We start from the raw sequence: 21,045 nt of genomic DNA, 5'->3' as shown, positions 1-21,045 counted from the left end.
ACTTGGGGGTGATGGGAGAAGTGACACCCAAAGTGTGTTGCTTATGTCCAGTGTACTCCGTAATCTCGTTTTGGTTGCTATCACTACAGAAAACCCTGCTTTACAAAGATAGGATGTTGGCAATGGAAATGGGCTTTTCAGTGCTTTTGTGGCAATCTCAGGATAGTCTGTCTTAACTATAATCCAGAAAGTATGGAGATTTGAAGTTGGTTCAAACATACTTTTATAAAAAATTTCTCTAGGTTTTCTTTTTCCTCTTAATTTTTTTTTTTTTTTTGTTGTTGTTTCAAACATACTTTTAAGGCCACCATCATTTGCGATCTTAAACAGTTGATCCTCTTCTAGCATGGACAAAGTTGAGTCACCTGGCTTATTTCCAAATGGGATGTGGATCCATTCCTTCCCAGTTCAGGAATCTTTTGTGGTTGGGAAGTAATGCTCTTTTGAAAGCTAAGGCAGGTAGGTGATCACACACCAGCTGGGAGAAGGAAGGCCTTGGCTCAGTCTCTTTCAAAATCTCTGCTGACATTTGAAACATGTCAAAAATCCCAATGTTCACTTGTCACCCCTATAATTTCAGTTTGGCTTTGAATGCAGCCACTTTATCTACCAACTTGAACACAGTTGTCATTTTCCCCTGAAGTGACAGATTGAGTTCACTGAACAGGTTGAATATACCATGCAAGTAAGCAAGTTTTGTGACCTATTCTGTGTCCCTGAAATGTGCTGCCAGTGGTGACTGTTTTTATAAAAGAAATGCCTGGAGCAGCTCTTGTAGCTCAAAAACTCTGACCAGTGATCCACCTTTAGAAAGCCTCTCACCTCTGTGTAAAAGAGAAGGCACATGTGCTCTGCATCTATCTCCTCACTGAGCTGTGTGAACAGATGTGAGTTCAGGGCATGTACTTTAATGTGGTTGATAATTTTAATCACATGCTGCAAAATGTTGTTATGTTCAAGTGGCATTTTTCTGTAGCCAGAATTTCTCTATGGAGGACACAGTGGGTAGATTCACATTCAGAAGTGACCTCTTTGACCTGAGTACTGAAACCAGAAAGCTGTCCAGTCATGGCAGCTGCTCCATCCATGTATATGCTGACACAAAATGACCAGCTCAGTTTTCCTGACATGTAATCAAAGACTTGAATAGTTCTGTAGCTGTGGTGTTGGTTGGCAACAAAATTACACATAACATATCCTCATGCACATCCTCCTGAAAGTATACTGCACAAAAACAAGCACTGTGGCCTTGCTGTCAACACTGGTAGACCCGTCAACCTGGATTGCATACCACAGTGACTCATTAATCCTCTCTAACAGTTGTGCCTCAACTTCCTCTGCTACTTCATCAATTTGTCTAGTTAAGGTGTTAGCTGAAAGAGGAACATGTGCCACCTTTTGAACTGCAGCCTCTCCTAAAAGTTCATGACAAATGTCCTTAGCAGCACGCAGGATCAACTCTTCAACAACAGTAAAGGGCTTAGCTTTAGCAGTGTGGTTAGCCACTAAGAATGATGCTCTTAGTGCAGACACATTTGATGCAGTGGTGGCCTTCAATAATTGCTTCTGTTCTTTGTGTTCACATTTTATCTTTTGAAAAACTCCAAAGACTTCTCTTTTAATGCAGGGTGCTTGGTCTCCATGTGGCAAAGCAGTTTTGAAGTTTTCATGGCTTCTTTGGATAGCCAGGAGCCACATATTATACAAAGCGGGCTTGGAGAATGAATCACCTGTTGCAATGAACCTGTAATTTAAGTAAGACTCTTGGTATTTTCTTTTAAATGCAGCTTTCTTCTTGTTGGCAGTCTTAGAGTCTTCTGCTGTCTCATCACTGGGTCTTTCCCCCCTTTCAAAGAAGCTCTCCAGTGATGTTTGTTTATTACTCATTTTGGCTAGGGTCAGCATGTGGGCTTACCAAAACTGTGACTGAGACAAGTGTGGGAAAGAGGTGCTGACAGAAGTTGTAAATAAAATAGTGGGTAGGCCACATGCCGACTAAAATAAATGTCAGATTTTGACTTAAAGCCTGCCATCAGGTGCAGCCTAATCATCACTTGCAAGTCACTGATAGGATTTTGATTTCAGTCCTCAAGCAATTGATTTATGTCTCTGTGCAGTTGAACCTCTTTGCTAAAGATAATCTGTATTTGCAGCTGCTCCTCAGTGCTAGCATTGTTTCAGCTCCACCTCAGATTGTCAGGTATTAGATTCTCATAAAGAGCATACAACCTAGATCTCTCACATGCGCAGTTCACAGTACGGTTCTTGCCCTTATGAGAATCTAATGCCCACGCTAATCTGACAGGAGGCAAAGCTCAGGCAGAATGTGAGCGGTGGGGAGTGGCTCTAAACACAAATGAAGCTTTGCTTGATTGCCCACTCTCACTTCTTTGTGGCCTGGTTTCTGACAGGCCATGGACTGGTACTAGGGTTGGGAAGCCCAGTTTTAAATTGATAAATACAATTTAGTCAAAATGAAACTTGATATCTGTTAACTTCTAAGTCAAAAATGTAACAGTCCAAATAAACAAAATCTATTAATTTGTTAACAGATGTATAATAGCTACCCAATGTTTTAAACACTCTAGTAGACACTAGCACAGAGATAAAGAATAAGAAGAAAATTTAGTTACTAATTTCATGTGAAGTTGCTCCTTCTAGCTGAAGACTCTGTTAGAGATTTTAATAAATATAGGTAAAAATAACCTGAACAATTCTTAAAACTTTAGGGACTGTTCCTTCAGATAATTATGATACATGTGGTTGGGTTACAGAAAATACCATGCAACTGGAGTTTCTAATACTGGGTCTATATTTTAACTTTCAGTATCTTTACTCTAATTTTGAGTTAAGTTTTTTCCTAATAAGAAAATTTTCTAGTTAGTGGTTCTAAATTATCTCCAATTACTTTTAAAATTTTAATATTATATTTTAACATATTTTTCCTTTAAAAATGTAATTATGTGGAATATATTTAAGCATTATTATTCATGTAAATTTTCCCCTAACCGACTTTGCCAAAATAACTTTATTAAATGAAAGGTATCTAATATTTTAATGAAATTCTATAGAAAATCTAACATTTAAAAAAAGAACCATATAAAAATATTTAAAAATACATTAGATGTCAATACATACGAGGGATCCCTACTTGTTGTTTTCTTATTGCTGGACCGATGTTTAGTTTCTTATCCTTATAATTAAGTTTTTCAGCCTACAATAAGAAAAAATAAATAATTTTATTATCTTGACACTATTGCTTATACAAACCAATAAAAAATTAGTAAGAAACAATTTTTAAAATCCAGACACAACATTCTTTGATAGAAGCAAAGCAGCAGAAAGGGTAAAGTCTTTAGATTTAAACAGACTGGGGTCTGAATCTTGGTTCCAATGCTCTGACCCTAATTCCCCATCTAAAATCCAGTCAATCCTCTAGTCACGGAACTTTTGGGAAATTAACCTACTCATTAAAATTTATTTGTGATCCCAAAATCAATATTCATGGCAATTTAGTGGTTATTAGTCCACAAGAGCAGAGAGTTGAGAAATTTTGAGTTGCCTGAAACATATGGTCCCAACTGAGGTTAAAGAAGTGACAATCTTATTTAGTTTTTATACTGTAAACAAATGTCCTTTTTGTGTTCTATATAGTGCCATGTGTTTTGCATTTTTGTCTTTATGTTGGTGATTTTGTTACTTACAACAGCTAAAGTGCTGATTAATGTTCTTAAGCATAAAAAGGCTGTCACGTGCCTTACAGAGAAAATGTGTTAGATGGCCTTAATTCAGGAATGAGGTCAATATTAATGAATCAATAATATATATTAAATATGTCTTTAAAAAGAAACACACGTAGAAACAAAGTTTTGTATTGACTGGTTGATGAAAATATGGCGAGTAAAAGCTTGTGAAAACCTAGCCCTGTATTTCTTCTGGAAACAGCAGTCCAATATTTGCTAACTAAGTATTTGTGGTGGCTATAGGACATTGCTACTACGAATAAGGAGAATTAATTGAGTAAAAATGATTTAATAATATACAATGCAAAATCCATTTTTTCTAAAAAATTAAATGTTACATTTGCCAAATTTAAAGTTGTTATACTGAATTGCAAACTACAGATTTTTTTCTATGAATGTTCTTAGTATATATAAAGATTTTCATAGGAGAAATATAACCTCAGACAACCTCATTCTAGGAATCTATATTTGCATTGTTTTTGAGGAATTCAAAGTGTTATTAACATTTCAGAAAGGGTGTATCTCCAAGTTCTTAGTTTAAGCAAATAAAATGAAAAATTGTATTACAACTTCACAACCATACTCAAGTAATATTTTAAAATTTATTTTCCTGCAGGTTAAGTTTTTCTTTAATGTTTTTCTATTAATTCATTTTTTACTGACACCAGTGTTAATCGTGAGATGCAAGTAAGTTAATTTTTTTAGCAACTGCTCCTTATACCAGAACCCTACTATTAAACAAATACCTCAAAAGATTATTTTCAAAGAAGTTCCAAAAATAAAATTAAATTCTTTATAAAATCTTACCTCCTGTAAAATTTTTTGTGCATCTTCTTGTGTTTCAAAAGTGACGAAACCATACCTATACAAGTAAATTAATTATTTTCTTAGAACGTTACTTTAGAGGTATATTAAAATTTCGTTTTCTAAGAATGGGCCACTGTAGGAGTGAGCATTATTCTATGGTGCACCCACAGGCAAAACTTAGGGGAATTATTCACAGCCTAACACTATCACCTCCTCTTAGAGTAAGGGAACTAGAAAAAAAAAAAACAACTCAGGGATCTTGAAACAATTTCAGATCTGAGCTGTATAACGCAGAAAAGCATGATACATGTTCTGGCTTATTAGGATGTAATAAATTTCAGCCAGAGCAATAATCTCTTTAAAATAATAGAAGTTTGGCCTTAAATATCAAAGTAAAAAAAAACCCTTTTAATTAAAAAATTTCAACACAATAAAAATTTTTACATTGGTAAAGGAGTATACAATGTATTACTACTACGAGCACACATAACTTGATAATACACTTATTAGTATATTTCCCAAATTAAGTTAAAAATCTGTACAGCCTAGACTTTACTTCTACTTTTCATATATAATTGTTACCTTCAGAGTATGTTTCATATAATGCTCAAGATACAAATAAGAAAAAAAGCCAAACTAGGTAGACAAAAAGAAATGAGAGAAATAAAAAGCATATCCCTCCAAAACATAATTTCTGTTTAAGTAACTTCAGAAAACTCTTTGAGTAGTGCTATATGTATATCTTGATTATTTTCTTAAATTTATAACTACTATATTATATATAAAGTTTCTTTTTCTATTTGTCCAAACATTAAACAAGGGTTAAGGAAATATTTTTACAACAATTTTTTTTTGGCAGAACACATACACCACCCAGTGGAAAAGGCATAAAATACAGTTTGTATGTATTTCTATGTGATTTTCAATGATTAAAAAATGAACATTACCAAAACACTGCAAACTTTATTAGCCAAACAAAAGAAGTACTATCTCACTTTATCCTAATATTGTTCATCAGTCTGAGGAAATACTTCATTTGTTTACCCACTTGTCATATGTTGTTTCCCACTAATAGTTTTCCATCCACCTTATTGGTCCCTTCTCTTAAGCATATATATGTGTGTATAGACACACACACGCCTGTATATATGTTTGACTTGCCTCTCAAGAAAACAAATACAATGTTCCACTGATCTTTACTGCCTTAACCATTTTCTTTAACTTTGCAGTCAAACTATGTAAACTTCGCTTTTCTTCTCTGCAATTGGCTTTCACACATACTAATCCACTGAAATAGTGCTAAGGTCATCAGATACTTCTAGACAAACTCTATTATTGCTTTCTTCTGAATTTTCGTTCTCCTTGATTAACAAATGAAAATTATTCCTGAGTTATAGTTCTCAAATTAGTCCCTTAAGTCTCTGAGGCACAACCTATAGACATTCCTTTGCGCCAACTCTTTTCAAATGAAGTTCCCTTTAGTCTAAATCAGGTATAAATTTCCAAAAGTATCTGATTCCTTTAGCTTCTAGTTGCTTAGCTATTGGACATTACCTAATCAACATTAAGCACCTGCTATGCAACACTGAATAGTCCCTTAACACATGCAAAAATAACTTTCCAAGAAATTAATAGCACCCTTCTCCATCCAAAATACACAACAGAACAAAAGATAGGAGGGGAAAAAAAAGCACAAAATTCTCTTTTTAAAAAATGGAACCAAAGTAAGTAAGCATACAAAACCTAGGAACCCAATAAAAATACAATTGTTAATTCTATGTACTATCTATAGAGATACTAACCCTTTAGACACTCCAGCTCTGTCATTTACAATCTTCACTTCTTTTACAGACCCATACTGGGAAAAAAATTTTCTTAAATCATTTTCATTTGTCTAATAGCATAGAAAGAAAACACAAAGAACATTTTTAACTGATAAAAGATAAAACAAATATTATGCTTGTTTTGGAGGCAGAAACATTTATAAATAAATAATAATATGAATATAATAATACTGCTCATTAAAACAGTATATGAAACCACTAGGTTATTAAAATCAATATATGTAAATACTTTGCTTTATGGAGTAATTACATTGTTAAACATAGTTCAACAATAAAGTTTTGAGTTGAACTGTTCTAAAACGACAAAGAAAGCTCAGCATTTAAAGGAATTCTTATTTTCTAGTTGGCCAGTTTAAAAAAATAATTTGAATTACGCGTGGCTATAGCTATAGTAAGGACATACAGATATCCCCCATTTTCTGAAAGTTTGCCTTACACTGCTGCTTTTATGGATGATGTACATTAGTTCCTGTTTTAGCTAATGGAATAAAAATCAAAGAGGATTTTTGCTTTTACAAAAAAAATAGGCAAAAGTAAAAATAGCATTCAGCGTTTTTGCAGTGAGCCCTTCCAGAGGCAGCATGCAGCCTAAGCAAAAAGAGTGGCACTGTCAAGCGCCTTCCCCTGGAACTGCACTCAGCAGCTCAGCATCAAGCCACCAGAGCCTTGAACTGTGTCTGTGAGCATCTGTGCTTTATCTTGATTTATTTTGTGTATCTCTGAGCAAGATGTGTCCTAAGGTATCAGAAAAACCTGAGAGCTTGTAAGGATGTTATGCTTAGCTTAAAACAGGACATAATTAAATATATTTGGTATGACTTGGTAGGTTACTTTTGGGGTCTGGGAAACACTAAATAAAAACTTTTCCATATGTAAATACTTCCTTCCTTTGTAACACTTCAGTTTACAAAAGGTTTCACAGGAATGCTCTACTTTCAGAAAGTGGAGGAAACCTCTGTTACTAGAGAAGCCCATAGTCAAGGCAGTGAAACTAAGTTATCTTGGTCTACTAGCCACTATTTTAATCAGCCTAGTACCCAGGAAGAGTAACATCCTAGGAAAAGAATGTATTTCCAAAAGTACTGGGATTCAATTTGTGGTAACAATGAAGTAGCTGCAAGATTTAAAGTTTCTAGATACTTTATCATACTTAATATACATTTCAGCTAAATACAGACATTATGGCAGTATTAAAAAAATTCCGAGTCATAATTACACTATAATGTAGAAGATGTCTACAAAGATGGGTCATACTTGGTTTTAATTAGTCTCATAACAGACTAATATCACCTTTCCTAAACTATTTGCACTAAATTCATTGCAATTTCATTTGCTGGTGCAGCTATAATTGTTTGCTCCCAAGAGGAGTTTTAAATGTCCCTATAAAACTTTTTCTTTACAGACACAGGTAAACACATGCCTAATACCAAAGCTATGCCTTGAGTTCCACTGCTACTTTGCTACTTATACACATTATTGGCTTCTAGTTAGTATCCTAAAGCCTACTAAACTGGATGATGACAAATACTGAGTTAATCTAACAATAAATGAATGCTTTATTTATTTATTTATTTACTTGAGAAGGAAAGAGAGGGAGAAAGAGGAGAGAGACATCGATGTGACAGAGAAACATTGATGAGTTGCCTATCGCACATGCCCTGACCAGGGAAGGAACCTACAACCCAGGCACGTGCCCTAACAAGAATCAAATCAGTGATTTTTTGATTTGTGGGACAATGCCCAACCAACTGAGCCACACTGGTTAGGGCTATATGAATGCCTCTTATTTCAGTAAGCACAAAATGGAATTAACGCCAGACTAAAGATTCTATTAGAGATTTGAAAACAAATGAATTCACTCTAATTTCTAGTAAAAAAATTAATAGCTCAATATTGCACCTTGACTTCATTGAAAAGTTAAGGAGACAGAAAGTCAAGATGATTAAATATTAAAGAGAGATGGGCTACAGGACAGTTTTCTCTTCTAAAGAGAAAACTTTTAAATTAAAAAGTTTGAGACTACTTGCTGATACATAAACTGTTTCATCGCAGACATTTATCTATGATTTTGGAAAAGGTGTATCATAAGGGAGGGAACTCTAGCAGTTACCCTAAAGCTATGACTGAACTGTAACAATGGCCTCCAAAATTCATTTTGTAGTTGTAGGTTTCAACTTTGAAATAAAGTTGTAGGTAAGTTAGAATAACCTAGCCATGTAAATATTTACATTTATTGATGATTTATTTTTTTAAAGATATACTAAGTTGTAACATAAATTCTGAACAGAAATAATTAACTTGAATATTTATTGTCTGCCATTAATATTTTCCAAAGAACTGGAAAATCTTTTTAAAAATAAGCATTTAATAAGAAATCCTTTTTTCTTTATTTTTAGTGAACCAATCATATAGTTGCTTAAGATTCATTTTGAAAAATACATTAAATGTAGTTATTTCTTTTGAGCAGTAATTCTATTCAAACTGTGACAGACTGATTATAGAGAAATAGCAAATTATAATGATCAAATATGATGCCCTAATGGCACAGGGTATTTTTTTTGCATTAAGAAAGACAACAACTCTAAACTGTAATTTCCAATACATAATATGAAAGCTTGAAAAATCCTTCCATATATCTTGGAACTAAGGGCATATTCCACTTAAAATATCCATGCATGCCTTTTCTGTAGGTGTTCACTACTACCTCCAATATGGGGATGCTGCAAAACATCTCACAAAGTATGACTCTCTGAAATAGCTTATATGTTATTTGAATATATTACTGTGGAGATGCTTTATTCTGGCAAGATCACAGGGCTGATTTGGTTATCAAATTTTAAATTAGTTGTTAGAAAGCAATTTGCAAGAGATGGAAGTCTAGGAGTTTACTCAGGAATCTGAAATAAAAGTTGGGATAAAGAAACAGGATTTCACAGGACTAAATTTTGTGTGTGTGTGTGTTTTTGAGTCTTCTTTTGCAAATTATAATCACATTATTTGGGCTACTGGAATATTATGCAATAAAATACAATTAGTGTGGTATGGTGAAATGAAGACTATGGAGCTATGAGTCAGAAAACCGGGACTCTTGTCTTTACTCTTTCACTCAACTAAGAGCCTATACACAAGTCAATGAGCCTCAATTTCCATGTATGTGAAACTGAACAATTACATATACTTTATTTAGCCTCTATTGTTTTTGAAAATATTCTTTAAGACAATTTGAAACCTATTATTCACTGTACAAATAGCAAACATGTTATTATTTTTATAGTTGTACAAGAAAACAATTCCTGAGAAATAAAATAACTTCTAATGCAAAAACCACACCACGTTATATGCATAAATAGGTACCTTAAAGTCAATTCCTCCTACAAAGATGCGATTAGGAATCACTGTTCCATATCTTGGGGCACTTGTTGGGTTATTCAAAGGCACAGGTGACACAGGATTAGGGGATGAAGATAATGAATCTGTTTGCGTCTGATTTGATGTTTGCTGTAAAATAAAATTCTTTTAAACTTTTAGCACTGGATATAACTTTTGATGCAAGCTGAAAACATGTTTTTTCAAAAAGATAAGTAATTTAAATAATATGTATTGCAGACTTTAATTTTATTCTAATTCATGAAGATTATAATTAAAGCTAGTAACTTTAGGGGTGACATAAAGATACGAAATGTAGACTCCACTACAGGGAAAAACATATTATTTAACATACTTATCTTAATTATTATTAAGTATGCTATTTAATATTATAAATATTAAGGAGGAATATTAAACTCAAAACAAGTTTGAGAAAGAGAAAAACAGCCCTGGAAAGTTAGGAGCTGGCTTGGTGAAACCATCTGGGTCCTGGTGGTGTTAGGAGTTGGCTTAGAACTCATAGGTAGGCTGTGGCACTCTCTTGTTAACAGAACACCAAAAACAGGCAAGGCTATTCCATGACTGTGATGGATTAGGATAAAAATAAGACCATACCACAATCATACCTGAACACTGGCAAAAACAAAAGCATTGTCCAAACCACAAGAATGATCAAATATCCCTCTATTCTGGCTTAAATGAGTGACTGTTCCTTCTTGATCTATCACTGCTTTAGCCTTGATCTATTTTTCTTGTCTACAAGAATTAACATACCAATCATACAATTACTCCTATATTCTGACAACATGCATTTCAAAGTAAAGCCCTTCTTCCTTAAACCTTCTCTAAAAAAATGCTTACAACAAGCCTAAATCCTTTAAGTTCTCTCTAACATTGTCTTGCTGACAGGCCCCATGGTGTATGCCCTAGGAAGGGCAACAATTCAACAGACCCAACTTTATTAAACTACAGGTGTGTTCTTGGTGATCTTTGGCTAAAGAATATTGACAAACTAATGAACACTGACATTTAAATTCACTGTTTTTCAGCTAACATAAAATTTTAATTTTTAAAAATTATTTTATTAATCCTCATCTGAGAATATGTTCATTGACTTGGGAAAGATAGAAAGGGAGAGAGAGACAGAGACAGAGATATGAAAGAAAAAGATGGTTTGGTTGCCTCCTGGATGCGCCACAATGGGGGATCAAACCTGAAACCTAGGTATATGCCCTAACCGGGACTCGAACCTGCAACCTCTTTGTATATGGGAAAATGCTCCAACCAACTGAATCACCCGGCAAGGGCTAACATTGGATTTTTAAGTGCACTTGTCAGTTTGAAGATTTGACTGATTTCATAAAAAATTATAAACCTGTAACTCATAAGTATACGTTTTTATACCAACGACTTGAACTAGTGTATATCCATATACTCAGAATTGTAAATCAGGAGACCTAATTTAGATTTTAACAAACATATATTAACATATGAGCCTTTGCACAATGGCAAGAGAGTAGACTCTTAAGGTACCTCTAAAAAAAGATTTGAGAATAGAATTTTGAAGAGAAACCAGTGCAAGAGTGTTGCTAACTATTTTCCTTCTAGGAACACTAAACAGACTTCTGGGACAGTCCACCATACTACATAAGTGTTTTGAAAAGCTTGAAATTCATAATTTCAGTTCTCTGAGAAACAAATACATGAAAATGAATTTCAATTTAGATAATGGAATTGTTCTTTTTTGTATTGGTCCTCCACTTTCTCTCATTAGCCAACAAAACCATCATCTCTAAATTAATTTCTGCAAGATGTACAAATGTCTAGGCCAGTAGTGACTGTGAGGCTATAGGCTGAACCTTATGGGTTCTATTCTCCATCTAGTCTTAAGGGGGGGAAAAACATGCTTTCTAATAAAGGAGTTCATAAAAACATTTATTAAACCACAAAAAATCATCACATTTACTAATCACTATGTTGTTTGCAATTAAAGAAATTTGGAGTCCAATCTTTTCGGCATCCTCTCTGGGCATTTGAAGGTTATTTGTAACTTCAGTGACTTTACTTGTAGGGCATAGTGCCCAGAATAAATGGTCCTGGGATGCTCAGTTTTATTTTTCAATTGTATATTTGTATTGTTAGAAATAATAGAATAGTAGATATAACCTTGTCCCTCTGCCTGTTTATAGAAATCACCTATTTGCAACAAAAAAAATCTTCATAAAAACAAAGTGTTCAATGGAAGAGCTCATTTGTTCTCAAATTTGTTTAAATAAAAGGGAACCTGATTATTTTTTTTCACTGAAAGAGGGATGACATGAACAGAAGTGAACAAAGTGCTTTATTTCCAATCGTGGGAAATTATATGATACTGAGAGAAGAAAAACATCAACCTTTTACACCCAATACAATTCATTCTCCAGTTTCTAAGGCTCCTGCTATATTGTATGTTCCAACTGCTTTTTCTCGTTACCACTCATCACTTTGCAACATAATATATAATTTACTTAGCGTTACTTTCTCTTTCCTATAATGTAATGATCACGAGGGAAAGGGTTTTGCCTGTTTTGTTCACTGCAGCCTTTAAAGTACTGATGGTACATAGCAGGGATTCAGTAAATATTTGTAGAACGAATGAATAATCAAATAAATAATTTCTTTTTGACCACGATATGCTAACCAGTAGTCAGCAGGCTTTAGAATACAGTATGAATAATAGCCTACAAAACATTTTAATGTTAGTAGTAACAAGGTTCAGGTAGAGGCAACACCTAAGCTCCCTAGAGAAGCATAACAATGCAGAGTTGAACACAAATGCCTCAAATTCGGCTGGCGATCATTTTGCAAATGTACGAAAACCATCTATACTAGGTAATTAGAAGGGTCCTTAGCTTAGTAAACCTCCAGTACTGGTGAGTTTATTAAAAATCTCCTCCAAAGTAATGTGCCTTCACTACCTCCACCCTTGGAGAATTAATCTCGAAATCTATCATCTACTTTGCCAACAAAGACAACAGGAAGAGGGCGGGCTAACCGTTGCAGTCACGGCCTCGAAGCTCCTTCCCCTCCGAGGCCAGCAAGTTGAGGCGCTGGAGGAAATGGCGGCAGAGACAACTTCCTCGGGTTCTCTTGGGTCATCGTGAATTTGGGAACTGACACGAGGATCCACCCCCTCCCCACCACAGTGCGGGAGGGAAAAAAAGGCTAACCAGCGAGAAATTTTGCCCCACAAACCCGCCAGCAGCCTTGGCGGGAACCCTCAACGGCACCGACCCCACGCCTCGTGCGTAGCTAACCCCACGCCCTTGCGTAGCACGCGCTGATTGGCTGCTGGCGAGCACGGCTGCACGTTGCCATGGTCTGCACCGCCTCCTGCCCCTCCCCCCGCTCGGCCCAAACCCCTCGAGAGTGGCTCAGTGTTAATCCTCTAATCTTCGTCTGACCTGGGCCACTGGTGCTCTCCTCCCAGAGTGCTCAGGACTTCGAGTCCCCACTGAGCAGTTGGGGAGAAGAGGGGTCGGCCGCCCTGCCCACTCCTCGCAAAGGGAGGCTGGGCTGAGTCTGCCGAAGCGAGCGTCAAAGACGTAGCCGAGCCCACTTTCGGCGGGAAAGCTGTTTATCTGGCCTGGACCCAGTCTGGTGCACCGGGCCCTGCCACCCACCGCCTCCCAAAATCTCTCAGCCGTTTCCGAGGTCCCCCAGCCCGACTATACCGCTTTTGGCCCAGTGGTCGCACCTTCCTGAACCCACGACACAATCCGATGGGCCTTACGGGGCAGGCCGCTCTTCGTGTTGTTCGATGGGGACCCTGTCCACGTTTCTTCCCAACAAAATCGCAGGCGTTGGGCTCCAGACCTCGACCTTTCGGCCTCTCAGGGACGGAGCCCACTCTGCTCCTTGTCCCCGCTACCCCGGGACCAAGGACCCCTACCGCTGTACTCACCGCCCCAGACTCGCTCTCCATCTTCCTCTATGCTCTTCGGAAACGTGGGGGAAAGGAACAGAAACCTAAAGTTTGAAAGCACCTTCGCACCAAAGAGGCTGCACCACGTTTCCCGACGGAGACTACCTCTGGCGGCGGCGGTGGCAGCTGCAGGAGCACAGGCTCGGACCCGGGGCCTGAACCTGCCACCCGGGGCGGGGTTGGGAGGTGGAGGGGAGGGGCAGCGAACGACGTCGTAGGCTGCAGGCGGGCGGGCGCGGTAAGTCGGGGTGGGGCGCGGGCGGGCTGGTTTCGGCGGTAGCCAGTCGTCGCGGAACTGGGCCGTCTCAGGGGTAGAGCGTGCAGCAAGTCGGAGTGGGCGTGGGCTGTGCGGATCGAGGGCTCGGTGCCGCTCTCGCCAGCTTTCGGACGGCCGGGAAGGAGAGAGCGAACGGTTATGCAAAACTCAATGCACCGGAAGCCTTTCCCTGTTCTCCCCTTTGGAGAAAAGTCGGCTTCAAGACTCCGTGGGTTTCGAGAGAGGTGACCTCAGGCTTTACTAAGGTGCGAGAGCCGGCTGAGGGGCGACGTCGTAAGGCTGTTTCAAGGCGAGGAAAGCAGTTCCCATAGGCAAACTCTGACCCTCAGGGCCCGACAAGCCAAACTTCGGAGCTCCGGAGAAGCTCAGATACCGCGATGCACCTGTTGTCGCCGTCACTCACCCCGCAGAGCGGGCGGGGCAGGGCAGCGCCGGCGGCTTCGTCAGGACTCGCCGCTCAGCCCAGCCCGGGTCCGGCGCCCGCCCTAGGCCGGTGGCCGCGAGGCTCCCGCGGGCCGGACCCAGCTGGGCACGCCAGTCCGCCGCACAGCCTCGTGAGCCCGTCCACCACGAAGCTGCCGACGCGCTGGAGAGGGTGAGGACTGGGAGTCTTGGCTGGAGTGGCCAGTAGCCTTGGGGTCTCCTTTGAAAGACTGCTTTGTAAAAATTATTTCTAAAACATAGCTGAGGATATATTGGATTGGTGATACATACTATAATGCATAAGCAAATTGTAAATAATTACTAAATAAATTTATGTAATAATGGTGGCTATTATAGCTACCATTTATCAAGACCTCACTTTGTGTCAGGCACAGTCCCTTATACTCAGTATATTTAATCATTTTATCCTCACAGCAACCCTTCAAATAGACACTCCCATTATCTTTATATTACAGGTGAGGAAATGGAGATTTGTAGGCTACGTAATCTTTGATCAAGATTTGTAGGCTAAGTAAATTGAAGATTTATAGGCTAAAGCTATAACAAATTTAACCTGGGGTCTCTCTGACAACAGTTCATGATCTTAACTAACCGTTTTGCCATATATTTTTAAAGAATCAGCAGCAATAATTGTTAAAAAAAACTACATCAGCTGTAACTTTTGTTCTCTCTATTGTAAAAGTTTGACTTTGGGTTATTTTACTTTTAAGATAAAATGTAAAAAAAAGCAGCGTGACTATATTTTAATCTGTTCAAAGATTAGCTCTTAATGTTATTTACCAAGAATGAAATGGACACAACTTTTGTTAACTGAATACAGTTCAGCTAAAGCATCCTGAATCTCATTATACATTTCTGCATACAATATAAGCTCATTTTTTCAAGTTTTTGTGTTTGTGGAAATAAAGAGTACAAACTGATTCTAATTAAGACACATTGTAGAACAGAATAATTTTGCTGTTCAATACCATTGATCTTCTTTAGGCATTTTTCTACAAGTAATGACGGATTTTATAAATATTACTATCCTCTCTTTTACCTGTCCTTTTATTTTAAACTAAAAAGACTTATTTTTGAAGACTGTATTCACTACAGTAAGGTGTTCAAAAATTAATCAACAAAATTTAGGAAACACCAACTTTATTTCAATGCCTTTGTTGGGTGCTGGGGGATATACTGTATATACAATATGGTAATTGTTTGTTATGCTTCTCTTTTAATTCTTACCCTAAAAGTAGTTTTTCACTTTAAAGCTTAGATAAATTATGTAAAACTATAAATTCAATTTAGTAAACATTTATAGAGTTCCTATTGTGTGCAGTACATAACTCTATGCTACGGGAGATAAGAGAGTGAATAAGATCTCACCTCTGTCCTGGAGGTGTTTTCAGTCTAGAAGGGGAGGAAAGACTAATTACTCAAAATAATAATTATATCTAAAGTCATTGATAATAAATAAGATACAAGCAGAACAGGGTAATATGACCTGTGCTCTGACATTTGTGGGAGCACAGAGGCCTGCATTGAAGCACCGTGTTCCCAGCTGGGAGAGGGCACCATGCATCACGGCTGGAATGCTGGTCTGGGTGGTGAGCTGGGAAGAAAGAGATCGAGCCCTTGTCATGTAGCCAGCATTAGGCTAGGCACATTCTTTTTTAATCTCCTTAGTTGTCACCCTCTTTCTCCCTGGAAATCGAAACCTTAGAGTGGTAAAAGTGACTTGTGTAGTCATGTTGCTATTCAGTGGTAGATGCAGTTTTCAAAACTTAGTTGTGTTTGACTGCATTACCCATGCACAGCACACTCTGCCATGCTATTTGTACTATAGAATAAGGACTTAGAATTTTATTCTGGAGACCTTTGCCCATTGAAGGTTATTGAATTAGGAAGTTATATAACGAGAGTTAAAATTTAGGAAGATATTCTCAGATCAGAGAACAGTTTTTCAGGGACTGAAAACAGAATTAAATTAGGAGGATACTACGCTAGTGGCTGCAATGAGAATAAAATACTGGGAAAGGGTTAAGGAAAACTAGAAAGGAACTGGGACTGATGGGCATGGGTGATGATGGAGAGGGATCATGATCATTTGAAAGTGTCAAGTTTCAGATACTGAAGGTATACAAGTACAACAGGTGACAAATAGCAGACTTAAATATCCCCTTTTCTTATGTTTTGTGCTAGCATCCCGTTGTCTCTCATCTGTTTTCTTCACCTAGTCTGTTCAGAGCATAGTTACTGTTTCAGAGGTTTACTTAAGCCTGCCCTCCTTGCTTGCCTCCTATTGGCAGTTCTCCCGTTCCTGCCTCTTGAGTTTTCTAGCTACAGATTCCAACTCTTAATATCTATTCCAGGCAATCCTTTTCTTGATAACCCTTTAGATTTGTTCTCTAGCTTGTAAAACTAGGTAACCATTAGCATACTTCCTGTGGACCAGCCTTTACTGTAAAGTCGGGGGAAATGGCAATAATTAAGACTTGGCTCTTGCTTTCCAGCAGCCTGTGGTCTAGTGGGAGAAAAATGCAAAGTTTATACACTCAATGTGCTAACTGTACCTGTAGAAGAGTTGCCAGGTATAGAGATAGCCCAGATTAGGTTGTGACTTGACTTAGTAGGTAAAACATGAGAAGATCAATGTTTGGAAAATGCCTCTGCGTCCATTTTATTTCTTTCTTGTTTCCATGTCTATTGACCTATTGTTGTAATTTGGAGGATTTAGGTGCTTTCTCTTCTCTATGATGTTTGAATATTTGAAATAGAGGTGGGGGACAAGATTTGAAAAAATCTGCCTTAAGGAAGCAAAGAGTTATATTCAGATTTCCTTTTCCTCTACAGGGAGCAAAATACTTACACTTAGACAGGATGTTATGGAGATGGTAAAGAATAGAGCAATATCTCACTTATTGGAAGATGCCTTGTAAAAAATTAATTGGCTTATTTGATTATGCTATTTACTTTGAGCAACTACTTAGACACAAGAATATACAATAGAACCTACAGCACAGCACAGCACAAGGTAGGAACTCAATAAATGTAGAATGAGATTAAATACAGAGATAATTGTCACCCCACTCTCAACTTTTTACCTTTCCTTCTGGACTGAGAGTGAAGAACAATCAATAAGTGCCAGAAAACCTTTTCTTCATTAATTCATGCAAGTATGATTTGACAATTATACACATTTTCAGTTGCTTTTTAGGGGAAGAACATATGTTTGCAACATCTCAGCTGCAGAATCCTTTAAATGTTCTCACTCTCAGATATTTCCTTGAGAGCAAGCAATATGACTATATACAGAAACAAGACATACAGCAAGACTTCAATGCAAGAGTGGTTACCCAGAGCTTACTGTCTACTTGTAGACCCAGTCCTACAGTATTTGCCTTGGCTCATTCCTTTATTTTATCTTTACCTGTTCTTACCTGACCACTAACTTGGCTGTTTTTTTTTTTAATTTTTCTATTTTTAAATTTAATCTGCAGAGGAGGAAAAATCTTTCCTCCATCCTCTTAGGGTCTCTGGCTGGGTCTGAAAATTAAACTGACAAAGAGAGATTAACAGGAAGAGAGCGTGCAAATTTTATTGAATTTTTAATATATGTGAATGAAGACCAAAGAAGTGACTAGAGCAGAAAGACCAAATAAATGACTAGAGCAGAAAGCTTTTGTACCTTTTAGACAAAAAACAAACAAACAAAAAATACCCCACCCAGTAAGTTGTGAGAAACTGTCAAGACAAACAGTTCAAGATAGAACAAGACAGTCAAAAGTGAAGAAGTGGCTAGGAAGATAAGGGTTAGTTTAACAAGGTTTGTTTGCATATCACTCTGGTACCTATCTCTGAGCTGATAAGTCTTAAGTAAAAAGAGATTTACAGCCTTCTGAGCTTTTACTGCTTCTTAATTGCTTTCAACATATGTCAAAGAGACATATTTTGGGGTGATATATTCTGACTTCCTTCAGATGCATGTTTTTTTTTCCTTAAAGATTTTATTTATTTAGTTTTAGAGAGAGGGAGGGAGGGAAAGTAAAGGGGGAGAAACATCAATGTAAGAGAGAAACATTGATAGGTTGCGTCTTTTACGTGCCCCTACCAGGGACTGAACCTGTAATGCAGACATGTGCCTTGACTTAGGAATCAAACTGATGACATTTTGCTTTGTGGGATGATGCCTAACCAACTGAGTCACGTGGGTCAGGTCAATGCATGATGTATTTTCACAGCCACTATCATGACAACTCAATTCATATTTCCTATACCTTTATGCATCCTGGCAATACTTTGAGTTCCAAATGCCCTTCTGTCTATTACATTTCAAACACCTGTGTATAAACATTTGTTAAATTGTTACTTGTCTACTCTCCTCCGGTAACTACATTGTTTTTGAGTAATGCACAATTGTTCCTTTGGTACATGCTGATCTTTGTACTGTTGTGTAGATTAATCAGTGCGTAAGGGTGTCTGCCAAAGAAGGGAGTAGACTAAAATGCAGCCCTTGCTGCTCAACTCATGTAACCGTGTAGCCACAAGGCTCTACCCATTCAGTGGGAGTGCCTTTTTTGTAATTCATTAAAAGGTGCTGAAGGGGCCAGTGGCAGCCCTGCCTAAATATAGCTCCTGTACTGTAAGATGGTATCAGGAAACACTGGCTTATTTATGTTCATTATGTTTTACTGTCACATTCTCAGATGTAAGTAACTGCTTGACATTTGGAAAAATTTTTGTCTTACTGCAAGTTGGGTTCTCAGGAAACAGACTGAGATTTGCATAGTTAGTGGAGAAAATAAAATGGAATAAACATTGTTAAGAGTGTCACTTATATGAAGTCAAGAAGGCATAGAGGAAGTGGTGCCTATGCTGTGTCATGTTCCACAGCTATTGTTAAGTTGCTGACCTATTGCTAACCTGAACTCAAAGACAAACAGCAAACATCCTGGATCAGTGATTACTGCATTGATTTACATGGAATTTATTTCCTCTTCATCATGGTGGCTAGACCCTCTACATTCTTCATCTTGAAAGAAACAATCCATTTTGACTATGAGCATTCTCCATTTACATAATGAGCCTAACCAATCTCTACTGACCTAGCCGACATTCTTTATTTATATGGAGGACCTTAAAGGGAATAGTTTTGCCCTTTATAAATATTGACTTTTTTTGTTCTTTCAGAGTACAATTTAGATTGCTATCTGAATCTGCCCTCCTTTGCTCAAATAAATGTTTTTTTTTTTAAATTTCTTATTACAGCTTAAACTTTTTTGTCAATAGAATTCAGGAGGCTTTTTTGGGGGGCGGGGACCTGAGCTTGGAAACAGCATCCAAGAGGAATGAAGGAAGCAGGACTGGGCAGAAGTTGAATTGTGATACTGCAACAGAGTTCTCAGCAATCCTGGATGATTTTCAGAGTTGTGCCTGGAGACCAGGCCCTTCCGCTCCCCCCATACCCTGCCAGCTCCATCTATCCATCTACAGTTGTTGGATGCAGGCTGCTGCCAGGGAGGAGACCTAACTTTGGGCAAGATAGTTTTCTTCCTCTAAAGGCAATTTCTGGACAGGACTCAGCTGAGATCCACCCACACTCTCAGCATCTGGAGGTACTGAAGAGGGGTTTGGGCATACTGCAGCATGTACTAAAGTGAGTTTATAACCACCGAATGATTTTTTTCCTTCGCAATGGGATTAAGTAGGTTACTACTGCTTGTTTTTGGTTGAAGGAAAACATAATAGAAACAGAACAACTCCAAGAAAAATTCAAACTTTTTTTTTCTTAGAGCACCTCAGAGATTGCAGGTGGGATGAGTACCAGGAGCATGGATTTGGTAACCTAAAATTGTGACACAAAGTCCAGACTGTGCGTTGTATTTGATGACCACAGGCTTAAAAGCGTCTTTCCGTGAATTTGTCCTCTGTTGGTTCCAAGCTCAAGAAAATGTGCATGTTATTATCATTGGGGAAATTAAAAAAAAACAAATCACTTCTCCCAAGCCAGAAAACCTTTCCACAAAGATAACAGAGGTGGAAAACAGTTTTATTCTTGAAAAGCATGAAACTTGTTCACATACATTCATTACAGGCAATCCACTGTGATTGCAAAGACAGAAAGGAATTGCTCCCTTATATGTCCAAGCAGCTACAGCCCATGACATCATACACAGTTCATTCCAACTTTACCTAGTAATTAGGGCCAGCACCTCCCTGGCCTTATCTAGAGGAAAAACAAACTTCACAAATCTTTATAACAGGAGGTAGTTTTGCAAATTGGAGCAAGGCAATCACCAAAGTTAAGCTCTTAACCCTCTCGGTGAAACTAGAAGATAAGGGGAGCTATCTCCCTTTATGTTTGCATTGCAAACAGATGCATTAAAAAAGATGGGTCTTGAGGAAACGTTTCTGAATTGTGAAACTGGCAAGAGGTTTATTTAGTGATTATGAAGATTTACATTGCACTTGAAAAGAACAGAGAAGGAAATTCTGTAAAAAGAAAATAATAGGGGAGAAGTGTCTTCAGTAGGAAGAATTTCTTTATTTTTAATTTGTATTTGTACTTATATATTTGGATGTGTTAAAGGTTGGGTCTCCTTGAAACACTGAAAAATT

General features: G+C 37.6%; 1 protein-coding gene across 1 annotated transcript in view; it reads right to left on the bottom strand.

Moving 5' to 3' along the window:
• Nucleotides 1-14,071, bottom strand: part of BOLL (boule homolog, RNA binding protein) — a 54,708-nt gene extending 40,637 nt beyond the window's left edge. The window contains 5 exon segments of the mRNA XM_028509618.2: nt 3,139-3,214; nt 4,551-4,605; nt 6,353-6,444; nt 9,749-9,892; nt 13,704-14,071. Of these exon segments, the coding sequence (XP_028365419.2) occupies nt 3,139-3,214; nt 4,551-4,605; nt 6,353-6,444; nt 9,749-9,892; nt 13,704-13,724 (388 nt within the window). The 5' untranslated portion in view covers nt 13,725-14,071.
• Nucleotides 14,072-21,045: the final 6,974 nt, after the last annotated feature.

This window comes from Phyllostomus discolor, chromosome 4 (genome assembly GCF_004126475.2).
Source record: "Phyllostomus discolor isolate MPI-MPIP mPhyDis1 chromosome 4, mPhyDis1.pri.v3, whole genome shotgun sequence".
Classification (NCBI taxonomy): Eukaryota; Metazoa; Chordata; class Mammalia; order Chiroptera; family Phyllostomidae; genus Phyllostomus; species Phyllostomus discolor.
This window is presented reverse-complemented; position numbering and strand designations above follow the sequence as displayed.